The sequence below is a fragment of the Silene latifolia genome, chromosome 11 (assembly GCF_048544455.1).
Source record: "Silene latifolia isolate original U9 population chromosome 11, ASM4854445v1, whole genome shotgun sequence".
In the NCBI taxonomy this organism is placed as follows: domain Eukaryota; kingdom Viridiplantae; phylum Streptophyta; class Magnoliopsida; order Caryophyllales; family Caryophyllaceae; genus Silene; species Silene latifolia.
In genome coordinates this window covers 10,021,208-10,035,214 of record NC_133536.1, presented here as the reverse complement: position 1 = coordinate 10,035,214, position 14,007 = coordinate 10,021,208, and the positions used below count along the sequence as shown (strand labels likewise).

Here is a 14,007-nt window from a genome sequence, read left to right as displayed (position 1 = left end):
AGGTAGAACATCTTATAAACATATCACAAGCTCCATATTTTCTCGATGCGAGACAACTTTACTCTCAACTTTTGGGGTGTTACAATTTGTCTACCAAAGTAAAATACCAACTAATGTCACTTAACTTAAGATCTCATAAAATAATAATCGGATTCACCTAATAATGTACGGAGTATAAGATAGAGTGCACACTATTCTCTAATCTCTACCATATGATAAAAGATGAGATGTGTTGGATGAGGGGCCAGTCCTCCCCATTCGGTTCTTGGCATCTTTCAATGAGACTCTCGGAACACAGACTAATTTCAAGTTCCTGGAGAGAGGTGAGTTTGGGCATCCATTTTGGCATGGATTTCAGTTTGGGACACCACTTAATGGAAAGAGATTGGAGTGAAGTGCAATACTGCATCCATTTTGGCATGGATTTCAGTTTGGGACAAAACCAAATGTCAAGATCACGGAGGGAAGTGCAGTACTGTAACCCCTCTGGCAATTCCTCCATCTTTATTAATCCACTCAAAGACAAGTGTTGAAGACTACCAGCAAGGTTATGCCATGACATCCCATCCAACTCCACTTTTGGACACTGGTATATCACCAAATACTCCAAGGCAGACAGATGCTCCAACCATCCTCTTACGCTCACAAGTTCCGGGCAAAAGCTGATGCGTAGAGTTTGCACGGAAGACAATAAAGAGGTCGGAAACTCATTTACTTCTCCCAACCTCTCCATTCTCTTATCAGACTCTATTTTTATCTCTGAAAGAAACTGAGTGTACTCGCTTGGCATTGATTTCAGCCACTCATAGTTGTTGATTTCCAGTCTCTTCAATTTGGGATATGACGATGATGAGGACGGCTGATGGTCAGGTGTGCTCCTCATATCTGTCCACAATAGTTCCCTCCTGGAATCATGTATTTCAAGATGTTCGAGCCGTGGACACAACGGAACAAGCATCATCTTTTCACATGCTCGGATAGAGAGTCTCGTAAGTAAGGGAAAACAGGGAGAAGATACCCATACCAGATGTGCTTCTTGGCTGCTCTCACTGTCATTAAGGTTAACCTCTTGCAATCCTGATTCAGATCTACACCACCACCCTTTTAACTTAGGCAACTCAGAAATCTCAAGGAAATCGAGGCAGGGAAAGAAGGATGATCCTTCACCAGAGACAAGTGTTTCTGAGTCGGCCACATACTCCATATTCAACAATTTAGAAATCTGTAGCGTTTTAAGGCGGGGAAGTTTCCCAATTTGCCAAGGCAGATACAGAAGCTCACTGCAATCTACTATCCGCAAAGTGACAAGATTAGGGAAATCAAACAACGCCGAGTTATCCCCCCTCCCTGGCCATCTCGGTATTGTCTCACCATGATAACCCTTCAACTCCAATGCCTTGACATCACGATGAGGCTCCATCTCTTCCAGCAATGCTTGCTCAGACTCCTTGCTTCCATACTCCTCTCCACGTCTAAAGTTAATAACAATCGTCTCTAGGTGTTCCTTACACCTCAAGTAGCCTCCCCCGCCATGTTCTTCCTTCACAAATTTTGCATTTTTAAGTACTGCTATTTCAATCGTCAATTCCCCTTTCAATTTGTTCAGGTGCTTTAGGTCTTCCAACCCATTAAAGCATTGCTTTGAAGCTGAACTTGTTCGCGCACCCACCACAAATTGGCATAGAGTGCGCAGAGAGGTCAACATACTTATGCCGGCCGGCATATGACTCAGGGCATCACATTCAGCTACATTTAAGGTGCTTAGATCAACTAGCTTGCTCACATCATCTGGCAGTTGTTTTAAACTCATACAATTATATAAATTCAAAGTTTGGAGATTTACTAGCTTTGTTATTGACTTGGGAAGAACTTTCAGATCACGATTGTATGAGAGGTCTAAACTCCTCAGATGCAACAGTTTACCTATTGATTTTGGTAAACTTTTGGCATATGAATGACTCAAATCTAAAGACCTTAAGCATGTCCATTTCGCTAATGATTTACTTGCTAGTAGTTGGTCCACTTTACGCTTCTCGTAATATTTTGCAATAAAAAGGCACGTACGAATTTGAGAATTATTGAAGATAGATTGTGCGTAGGAGTCACGCACAAGAGAGAGATGGCGAACTCTTTTACCCACACTAGAAGTATCAAAACTGAACCTGCAAATCTCTTCGCCCGCTACTTTTTCCGCAATATCATGCAAGAGATCATGAATCTTAAACGACTTAATCCCCCCAAATTCATCCTCGTCTATATCTTGGAAAAAACATCTATGAAGCAATATAAGAAAGTATTCTTCGCCCAAATCCTCCGAGTTAATGTAGCCTTGTGCCATCCAAAGTTGAATCAACATTTTCTTACTAATACGCTGATCCTTGGGAAAGATAGCACAATAAGCAAAACAAGTCCTCAGGGGAGGGTTAAGTTGATCGTAACTTAACTTCAATATGCGAGTCATCATGGCATCATTACTCTCACTAAGACAGTCTAAGCCTTTGTCGTGAAATGATAACCACTTAGACAAGGATTGACCACGCAGAAGACTTCCTACTACTCTAATAGCCAGGGGGACATTGGTGCACTTTTTAACAATCTTTTTGCCAAGTTTAACCAATTCATCATCTCTTTCTACTCCTTGAAACGCCATCCTTTCGAACAAATGCCATGACTCTGGTTCTGTCAAACCTTGCACCTCATGCACTCCATCAGTTCCAATCATTTGGGCCGTCGTTTTCGAGCGTGTAGTTACAATTATCCAACTCCCTCTTCCCCCTACGTTCAAAAACCCTTTGAACTTCTGCCATTGATCATAACTTTCAGTCCACACATCATCTAACACGAGCAAGTATTTTTTCCCTCCAAGTTGCTGCTTATCTTCATTATGTATGTCCTCCAAAGACGTTTTATCACTAACAGAGAATCCTTTCACCACCTTCGCTAAATGCCCTTTCAAGTCCAACTGTTGTTGATCCTGATCAGCAATGCAAGTCCACCTCTTCAGTGGGAATGCCTCAGTGATCCTAGGATCGTTATACACAAGTTGGGCAAGAGCGGTTTTTCCTAAACCTCCCATCCCCATAATGGCTAGCAAAGAAACATTTGGGTGATCAACATTATGAGAACCCAACAACACACCTACAATTTTCTCCACATCATCCTCCCTCCCGATGATTACATCAGACAAACAAGAAGAAGTCTCCTCCTTTGTAAATTTTATAGGTTTATAGTCAACCTTAAAACTATACATAGTACTCTTAGTGGCAATGGTGTTCAACTTGTTGTTAACCATTTTGACTTTACTTGTAATTCTGTGAGTAAGAATCTTAAACTGATGAGATAAAAAGGAAGTCACCTTGTTGCGTCTGAGTTGATTCTGCTTGGCAAGGGTTAGAAACTCATCTAACACATCGTCGGCGTCGTAAACAGCATCTTTGAGCTCTTGAATGTAATGCTTCTCTTGGGCGTTAAGAGAGTCCTGCCTGGCATCAGCATCCTCAAGAACAGCTCTGACGGTTTCGACAGTGTTATGGAGGTCATCAAGCTCGGATCTGCAGTGAGAAATGGAGAACAATGATTGCAACTGAGCCAGAGTTTGGATAGCAGCAAGTATAGTTTGAATTAGAGCTAAAGTTGTTGCAGGATCCATGATTATTGTGGGAAATGAATGATCTTTGTGAGTTTTTGTTTTATGATATTTGTAAATTGTAAATGCAAATATGTAAGATTATATAAAGGATCTGAGATGAACTAACTAGCAATTGAGATACGAAATTTCCATCAACTCGCAACTTGAATGATGGGAGTAGAAAATTCCTCATTTCATTTCCATAGACTTGTTCACATTGTGTGAATGGGATTTTGAATTAACTTGTAGTCCCTCCGATTCTTCGAAATTTCCACATTTTAAGATTTGCGAGGAATGTTTCAAACAAATGAGCAATTTCTAAGAAAATACAACCGACAAATAAAGGATCAAAAATGAATAAGAAGTGATGACATAATGGAGATGTCAGATAAGTGGTCTACAAATCTTTCTTCCACGTCATGCGTATTACGAAAAACAATCTCCTATTTACTAAATTAATAGGCGAACTCACAAATTTTCCCTCCAAAAAACATTTTTTTTAAATAAGAAAACTATTAATAATTTAATTGTATTCACTAAATAAGAAATTTAATAATTATAATGTATTTCATTTAGAGCTGATCAAATGGCCCAAGCCCATTGACCCTACCCGGCCCGACCCGCTTTTTGGAAGGGCTTGAGCCTTTAGTTTTGGCCCAAAAAAGCCCATGGGCCGGCCTAAAAAGGCCCATAATATTTTGGGGCCGGGTTTGGGCCAAACATTTGACCCGACCCGGCCCATATTTATTAATAATGAATTTTTTTTCTAATAGAACCTATTAAAGTAGCGTTAAAGTTATACCCAACTCTTTACAAACTCAAGTATATTTTTTTAGATTTATAAAACAAAGTATGCATAACATAAATCATATCTACGAATGCATGATTAAGCATTCTAAAGTGGCGATGTTTGTCTTTATTTTATTATAGAGAGCAATTCATATGGATTTAATCATATTTTGTACAATTTTATACACTATGTATGTTTTAAAAGTTGAAACTGAAGGTATTACGCTAATTATTTCCTAGGGTAAGTCGTAAGTTTTAGGGCCCGAAAAAGCCCATTTAGGACCAAAAGTCCGCATTAGCCCATAAGGGTCGGGTTTGGGCTTGCTAAATAAGCCCACGCATTTGGCCCGACCTGGCCCGCCCGGCCCAGCCCATATAAATGGGCCGCTTTTGTTAGAAAGGCTCGGCACAAGCCCATATTGGCCCGGCCCATGATCACCTCTAATTTCATTATATATTTCTTTTCATTAAAATTAATCTTTTCATCAAATTATATAATTTTCACTAAACACTAAACTATTATATTTTAATTATAGTATAAATAATACTCTATATGACTATAAACTATTAAATTTTTTATTGATATTATTATTTGATAATGACTTGACTCATACTATTCATACTATGTATAAACAAAACTGTAACACCCCGTAATTTTGAAGACCTTTATTTTATTTTAAAAGTAATATTTTAATCTATTTTAATTTAATATTAATTTATTTGAAATAAAATTTATTTGATAAAATATAATCTTAATTTATTTTGAAGAAATGTAATTATTTTTGATAGTTTAGAAATGTTTAAAAGTGATTTAAACTATATTTAAACATTTTCCTTTGATAAAATAGATTTCGGATAAAAGTCGTAATATTGGGATTTTCCCATTTCTTACGGTCATTGGGTAAACGAGTTTGGATATTGGGCATATGATTACTTAATCTTTTAGTAAAATCGTGTTTAAAAACTTTAATATTCTCGGAAATCGCGTTCGACGAATATTTCTAATTTCCGTCGAAACGAACCAAAACGTAAACAATTGAAACTCACCCAAACACCCTACCCCAAACCATGCACCCTCCATCCTCCATGGGTCTCCTCTTCATCTTTCATTTCCTCCATAATTCACTCTCTATCTTTCTTTCATCAAACACCAAATTCCTCTCAAAAATCATTCTTACAATCCCTAAATCCACCATAAATCCTTCATTTCTCCACCAAATCTCATAAAAATTATATATTTGGAATCTTCTCTTCAATCCTCATCTACTAGTAAGCTTTATTTTCATTTCCCCCAAATTTTGTTTAAGACACTTTTTTTTAGGGTTTCGAATTTAAGCTTAATAATTGTGTTTTTGTTGTTCTTATAGGTAAAGAATTTGAAGATGAGTTAGGTGACTCATATATTGTAGAAGATGATGAGTGATTTCGGTTTCTAGGGCTCTTTCTCAAGTGTTATTGTTCTTTTTTTTCTAGCTTAAGGTAACTATTCTGAGTCACTCGACGAATTAATGTCACATTAGTAGTTGTATTTGTTGTTTGTTGTTGTTTGTTGTCGTTTGTTGTTGTTTGTTGTTGTTTGAAACGATCTTGTTGATAAATGAATGAATGGAGTAAGATGAGTATGCTTATGTTTAATTTATGTTACCCATTTGTATATTATTGTTTGGAACAAATTTGGATGAGGAATTATGTGTTGTGACAAGTCCGTGTTTTGGCTGGAACGCGTCAGTACCGGACCGAGATGGTTTCCAATGTTTCCAAAAATATGACAGATTGAACGGCATCGAAAAATTAGGTGGTTTAGCCACTTGAATCACTCAATTCGGAGTCCGTATGAGTAAATGGCGTCGTTTTATCGATTAAAATTTATAGAAAAGTTTACCCTTGTGTGAGACGGTTATTTATGCTATTTTATTATGCGAGAATCTTGTGAAATTGGTTATTTTGTAAGTTGGAATGTTTTCTCTATGTTGATAGTGTTCACATGATAGAAATTAGAATATTACATGAGAATGATATTGTAATGAATGTTGTGATTTGGGCCAAAATGGGCCAAGACTCTGAGCTGGGCCATATTGATCGAACGAGTTTGGTCAAACTAGGGATGGCAATGGGTGGGATATGGATGGGTGAAGCCATATCCATATCCATATCCATATCCATTTAATTTATGGTCATCCATATCCCGCCCTTATCCATTTAATATATTTTCATCCATCCATATCCATATCCACCGGGTGAAGCGGGTGGTGCGGTCACCCGTTGGATATTTTCATGCTTATAAAATTTAAAGACCATATAGCGTAAAAAAAATTAAGACGATAAAATTAAAAGGCGTACATCACCAAATAAATCATCTTATATATTGGATTATAGTGGAATAAGCCTAGCTCACATATCTTTTAGCATAAGTTAGACTCAGGCCCCTTGAAATAAGATTAATTCATATAGGTAATGCAAAGCAACTAGATAATAAGTGAAAAACATTGACAAGTCACAAGCCTATAGTTAAACTCGGGCCAACGAGGTTTATATTTTATAACCATGTCTCAATTTTTAACTTCTAGCTCACATATCAGTTAACATATTATTTTGAAACACATATCAAAATTATTTTTAATATTTTTAAAAACTTATTATTAATTTTTCATAAAAATTAATTTAGGATATCCACCGGGTGATTAAGCGGGTGATAGACTATAATCCATATCCCACCCTAAATTTACCCATATCCATATCCCACCCTAAATTAAAAAACAAATCGTCATCCATATCCCACCCATTTAATTTCGGGTGGATGGATATCCACGAGGTCGGTCGTGACACTTTGTCATCCCTAGGTCAAACTAGGTTTAAACCGGTCAGCCTCGATTTGACCGATGACCCGTCGCGGGACTCGGGTCGAGGGTTTGTCTTTGAGGTGAGATTGAGTGTTATTGGATGTTTTATGTTATGCCTTGATATTTGTAATTATCATTTCACATGTTGGTTGTTGGATGCTTTGGATGCCTTATGCTTGAGTCTTGTTGCCTCTTTGCCATTTTAGCTTGTTCTCATGGATTATGGTACTGTTGGTTAGCTGGAATTTGGATTATTATTGATATTGGAGATATTGTTGGATTGTCAGCTGAATATGCTCTTGCGTAGCCTTTCATATGCTAGGGTGTGTATGATCATTTGTGTGTGCAAGTTTGGACTCTTTGCCCCTTTTATGGTTAATTGGGTGTCCTACTTGTCTTGTGTGGTGTGGGCTAAAGTATTCAAGCTATGACTAGGTCCTAGGTGAGTATTTCGGCCTTTATCATAGATAGGCCATTATAGTCTTTGACGAAGTGTATTTTCACGACTTAATAGCCTTTGTGTCTTAGCTTGGTGGGTTTATATCCAACTTAGGGCATGACCTCCGACGTACTCGTAGAAGTATGTGGTCACCCCACCAACTTAGGGCATGACCTCCGACGTACTCGTAGAAGTATGTGGTCAGCCCCCACCAAGTTAGGGCATGACCTCCTGACGTACTCGTAGAAGTATGTGGTCAGCTTAAGTACTAGCCAACCCTTTGGTGGACTCCTTAGGGGTACTCATGTGTTGTTATCATGGGTCTTGGATGCGGTAGTTTTCCGCATGTCGCTAGGTCTGCGCAGGTTTAGGACTAGGGTGTTTACCTTACCTCGTGGTATAGACTCGAGTTACAGAGTTACTATTGATTGTCCTAAGAACTTATGCCTGTCTCTAGATATATTGTCCTTTCTTGTTTGATGATTCTATGAATCATAGAAGGTGAGATGCAAGCCGGCTATGGTTGATAGAGTTTGGATTCCTGGATGTTATGTGATTCACATGATAGTGTAGTATGAGTCGGTCTAGTATTCACATGCTAGGACTATGTGTTGTTATATTGTTGTTCACATGATAAGCACGATTGTCTAGCATCTATATGCTAAGGCTATGTGTTATTCATATTCATATTCTTATGTTTACATGTTATATTAATTATGACATTTCGTGGCTGGGAGAACTCGGAGTTACTCCCCACTGACTGTGGCTTTCGTATTTGTATAAAATGCGATTGACAGGTAGGTGATGCATATATGGGGTACACGGACGAGCTAGCGAGCAAAGTAACTTTGGGACCTAGATTGGCTTTATCTTATTGTGACCCTTAAACAATTTTTATGTCATATACTTTTTAGGGACATATGTCTCCCTTTTTCATATTTGGGTTGTATAACTTTGTTTCGCGACTTTAGCGATGTTTCATTTATGAGAATTACTTTAGACCTTGCATGTTTGACACCTTCCCATTTGGATATTTTTATAACAGGTTCAGGTTTCGTTTTCGGTTTTAAAAATTACAGGTTTTTACCCAAATGAACCTATTACAAACATATTCATGCAGTTTTTATCTAGAATTATGTGTTTACTTTTCCGCAATGAATGAGGGTGTCACAAAAACTATAACTGATTTTGATTACTTTCATAACAAAAAAAAAAGTTGAGAGAATTTATAAATTAGAATAATTATAGTTGTGGTATAAAAATACTTAAAAAAAATTGTATTTCAGCACATTACTCAATTCTCTTGGATTAATTTTCAATTTTAATTTGTTTTTTGCTCGAAACAAAATATAATAACGGGAAAAATAAACAATTAATGAGATACCACTATGATTTTACAGTTCAATTTTACTTAGTTTTCTTGAATAATTTTACAGTTCAATTTTTTTCCTCAAAATATAATTACGTGAAATATGAAAAATTGTTAGTTTAGCACGATCAAGTAATACAAAAATAAAAAGTCTATAAATATTGCGCGTTTATTGCGCGGGATCTAAACTAGTACTGTATTATTTTAAAATCAAAACTCTAACTAATTTTCCAATGAAACCAGGGAAATCAATGATCAGAACAAAAACAAGCATGCCTACAGTAAGAGGAGACGAGAGGGGTAAATAGTCTACTGCGAGTGCGAAACAATAAAATTAGGGAAGAAGGGTAAAAGAATTACTACAGTAATTAAAATCTGGAGTTAAATCTTGATTTGATCTGAATCTGGATTGACTCGTCTTTATCAATTTATTTACTCGTAAATTCTTTGTAATAATAAGTAAAATCCCATACCATTCGGTTTCCTTGCAAAGAGGTAGAAAAAATCTTTCATAAATTACAAATTTTAGTGTAATAACTTCCACATATTTAAGCGCTAATCTATCCTATCTTTTGAGTGTCTAGCCTAGACTGTCAAACGGGTCGGGTCCCAGGTTCGGTTAGAATACGGTCGGGTTAAACAGATTACGGGTCGGGTTAGGGTCAGAATACGAGTTAAGAAATAATTTTTAACGTTTTTTTTAAATGAATTTTTTTATTTAAAAAATATTTTTTTAAAAAAGTAAAACATATTTAAAACTATTATTTTAATTATATTGACATAGTTATTAAAATAATTTTTTTTAAATAATTATTTTATTATTAAATATTATAAAAGTTATATAAAATTGACTTTTTAGTTGAATTTGCAATTTAAGTAATAAAAATAATAATTTTTTAACTATATTTTCAAATATAATATATAAATATTAATATATTTAATAAAATTCATGATTTTCCCTTAACCCAACGAGTCAACCCGTTCGAGTCGGGCCTCGACCCTAAAATAACGGGTCATTTCGGGTTCGGGTCGAGCGGGTCGAAAAAAACGGGTTTGTAACCCTAAGAAAAACAGGTCGGGTTTTCGGGTCAGGTCGAGTTTTGACAAGTCTAGTCTAGCCCGTTTGGTAAACAACGGTTTAATATTAGTAAAACCAGATTATAATTAGCGGATTTTTTTGTTAGGTTTGACTAGCATATTCGACTAGCAGATTTTGTTAAAGGTGTTTGGTAATTAGTATATTTAATTTAGCAGATTATCTTAATCCTTTATAAAATGACAAATAAGGACATAAATAAATTATTGAATAAATTATTTACTCAATAAAATAAAGATAGGGTCAATATTTTTTAAGGGGTTAAAAGGGTGAACATACTTTTTTCCTAATCTACTGATAGAATATGTTGGGTGTGTAAAATAGTAGATTCGACCTCAATCTACTATTTCAATATGTTGTTTATCAAACAATTCAAATAGCATATTAATTGGTCAAATATGCTTAAAGTCCCAAATATGCTAATTTTTTTTACAATCTACTGATTTCCAAACACTCCTTAATCATTTGTTGACCTTATATATTAAGAATGTTTCTAATGGGCAATTTGATCTACAACATCTGCAAGGTCACAAATTTACCCTAAATTTTTGTTTTCTAAGGTGTACTCTCCTTTTGGAAAAAAAAAAATAATGTTTTGAGTGACCACAACTCTCGGCCACTAAATTTCTACATCAGATGTTAGTTGCCCTAAGGTTCCCTCCTCAGTTCACTCACCTGATTATGGAATGTGTATCTACTGCTTCTTATTCTTTGGTCCTAAATGGGGAGCCCTTTGGAATGTTCCCTGACAAAAAGGGTTTGAGGCAGGGTGATCCCCTCTCACCCCTACTCTTCACTATTGCCATGGAATATTTGTCTAAAATTCTCTCCAGTTCACTACTGATGTCCTTGATTTTAAATTCCATTCTTTGTGTGGGAAGTTGAGATTGCAGCACCTCATGTTTGCCGATGATCTACTTCTCTTTTCCAGGGGTGATGCTCAGTCTGTTCTGGTGTTGCTTAGATCTTTTGCTACTTTTTCTGCAGCCTCTGGTCTCCACATTGAACAAACAAAAGTCTAATATTTACTTTAGTGGTGTAAACAGCTCAATGAAAGAGCACATCATTAGTCTATCAGGCTGTGTGGAAGGCAAGGTCTCTTTTAAATATTTAGGGGTGCCTGTTACTGCTAGTAAGTTGGGTAAGAAGGACTGTCAAGTCCTGGTCGAAACAATAATTGAGAAGATAAGATCCTTTGGTGCTAGGAAGATATCTTATGTTGGTAGGCTGATCATTGTGCAGTCTGTGCTAACCTCTTTTTTTTCCTATTGGGCTAATATTTTTCTCATTCCTAAGGGTGTGTTTGGATTGAAGGATTTGGAGGGAAAAGAAAGGGAGAGAGAGTAGGGAATTTAAAATCTCTTGTTTGAATAGTAAATGAGGGTGGAGGGAAATGAAGGGGAAGTGATTAGGAGGGATTCAATTTCTCTCCTCCATGCCTAATCAAAATCTCTCCACAATAGGTAAGATTTGGAGGGAAATTGTATCCAAACACCCACACCTCATTCCCCTTCCCCTTCCCTTCTCTCCCTTTCCTTTCCCTCCTTCCCCCTCCCCTCCCTTTCCTTTCATTTTTGCTATCCAAACACACCCTAAAGGTATTATTAAGAAGATTGATGGTATATGTCATTCTTTCATGCCTTGATAAATAAAACTACTAAAATATTAGCCCTGTAGGAAAAAAAAAGACCCACCTGTTACCCAACTAACAAAGGAGGAGACTTGTTCCTTTTTGTGTGGTAAAATCATTGGGAGGGAGAATGATGTGGAAAATATTATAGGTGTATTGTTGGATTCAGTTAATGTTGATGATCCACCTGTTTCTTTCCTTGCCATTGTGGGGATGGGAGGCTTGGGAAAAACCGCTCTTGCTCAACTTGTGTATAACAATCCTAGGATTAGTGATGCATTCCAACTCAAGAGGTGGATATGCATTGCTGATCAGGATGAACAAAAGTGGAGCTTAAAAGGGTTTTTAGGGAAGGTGGTAGAAGGATCATCCATTGATGACAAAACATACAGACTAACAAATCTCACCTTAATCCTTAGGCCTAAAATCGCCATTAGAGAGTAGAAATAAGAACTCTAGGTATAAAGGTTAACAGCATTTCACGATTCCTCTTGACGAGCTTGTGCAGCAGCTATCTCAGAATCTAACTTGTTCAGAAACTGCTCACTAACATGTTTAGCTACAGAGATCATGTCATGGATTACGCTCGGATCCAGACCGGCCCCACCACGTTTGGTTAGGCCACAAATATGACCTTGACGGTTTACAGAGATGGAAATAGCAGAACTCATTTGGGATTCTTCCTCTGCAGATGCATCTACTATATAGTGTTTTCCCACCTAAACAAACATCAAAATTGGAATTCAAATAATGTACGAGCAAAACGAGAAATAACGAGCCTATAAATCCTCCATCCTATTTATATTGTTCTCATTTGACTTTGGTCATCAGCCATTTGATCAACAGCATTATAAACGAGAATTAATGAGCTGATATGATTCTTTCGGTATGTCCTTGATCAAAAGTGATATAATGGCTGATAAAGTTCATATTATTTGATCACCAAAGTCAAATAGCAACAATACTAGGATACAGTGGGTATTCTTCATACTAGAATGATAAAGAAAATTTGAAACCTTTGTCAATGTAATTATGACAGGCACTGCGGAAGTGTCAAACTGTAGAAATTCTTCGTCACTGACATCAATTTCTGGCTGATCACTTGAAGAACTAGCGTCAGCGGCAATCACCTGAACTCGTGGTACTCCTGTATCGCTCAGAGCAGCCTGCACAAACATAGGAGTTTAATCCATAAGCAGATGCCCCATTAACTAATTAGATGTAACAATAATGTTAGGATTAGTTTCACAGTGACAGCTGCATTAGATTTGGTACATTATACTCCCTCTCATCCACTATTTTCTTCCCACTTGCTTTTACGCGGTCTCCAAGGCGACACTATGACCGGGTTTTTTGTGGTGTATATGTTGTTTATTTTTGTCGAAAATTATATTTTGTGATACTTTTATAATAAATTCAAATATTTCAACATATTTCCGGTTCATGTCCATAAAATGTGACCAAGTTTTTTATTTTTATGCTGGCTGCCTAACGCAACCCTCCTCCTTTCTCCGGGCTTGGGACCGGCAGTGAATGCCTGAAAACACTCCCAGGCGGAGTTCCCAAAAAAATGAAATGGGAAGAAAAATAAGAATGGGAAGGAGTATAATACTTCAAGTTCCAAACCTACCATGCATCTAAATAGTGAAAACTTGAGGTCTCGGAATAAGGAAAAGACAGACTGACAAACAAAAGAATTAGTTATCACGTGAAGCAAATCATTATTACATCACTGTAGGAGTGGGATACGAGGACAGCAGTTTGAGAAACAGAACACATTTCTCTTTGCTCCAGCTAATTTCTATATCTTCCAAAGGGTTGGAATTAAATCACCTATAAGTCTATAACCTTTTATAATTTTAACCTTCTATACTAATCCCCTGAAACATAGCCTAGGTAAAGTGCGAGAAATGAAATGCCAAAATTTGACAGAAGGTGGCAGAATCCAGTTCATCAGTAGATAGGCAAGTGAATGATAACCTTGATGCCGGCACCTAAGGAATCCAGCAAATTCCCATCTGAACTGACCACAAGGCAGTCTATATATAGATCCCAACAGGTCTTCCCCTCGACAATGCACAGAGATGAAAGATCAATTCCAGCCCCTGAAAATATGCGTTAGAATCATTGCCATCATATTAAATCTCGGTTGCAGTCACGGTCACAGTATCCCCTCTTGGTCTCTTACAGCCTAATCTCGCTAAATATGACTAATA

General features: G+C 36.9%; 3 protein-coding genes and 1 long non-coding RNA gene across 6 annotated transcripts in view; 1 reads left to right on the top strand and 3 right to left on the bottom strand.

Annotated features, from left to right (window-relative positions):
- Positions 1-9,614, bottom strand: part of LOC141610956 (uncharacterized) — a 74,768-nt gene extending 65,154 nt beyond the window's left edge. Inside the window, exon 1 of the mRNA XM_074429276.1 lies at positions 9,289-9,614. The gene's annotated coding sequence lies outside the window, so the exon portion shown is untranslated. The remainder of the gene's footprint in view (positions 1-9,288) is intronic.
- On the bottom strand, positions 206-3,743 carry LOC141612900 (putative disease resistance protein RGA1). Its single transcript, XM_074431648.1, has one exon. The coding sequence runs from the start codon at positions 3,647-3,649 to the stop codon at positions 206-208; it is 3,444 nt and encodes a 1,147-aa protein (XP_074287749.1). The 5' UTR covers positions 3,650-3,743.
- LOC141612694 (uncharacterized) lies at positions 5,417-8,703 on the top strand. The gene is made up of 3 exons (XR_012529151.1): positions 5,417-5,686; positions 5,785-5,896; positions 8,494-8,703. It is a non-coding gene; the product is annotated as an uncharacterized LOC141612694 (long non-coding RNA).
- A 2,519-nt stretch (positions 9,615-12,133) lies between the features above and the next one.
- LOC141610957 (uncharacterized) overlaps positions 12,134-14,007 on the bottom strand; it is a 35,473-nt gene continuing 33,599 nt past the window's right edge. For all 3 annotated transcript variants that reach the window (XM_074429280.1, XM_074429279.1, XM_074429277.1), the window contains 3 exons: positions 13,772-13,896; positions 12,808-12,957; positions 12,134-12,510 (listed from right to left, as the gene is read on the bottom strand). In XM_074429280.1, the coding sequence (XP_074285381.1) occupies positions 12,271-12,510; positions 12,808-12,957; positions 13,772-13,896 (515 nt within the window). In that variant the 3' untranslated portion in view covers positions 12,134-12,270. The remainder of the gene's footprint in view (positions 12,511-12,807; positions 12,958-13,771; positions 13,897-14,007) is intronic.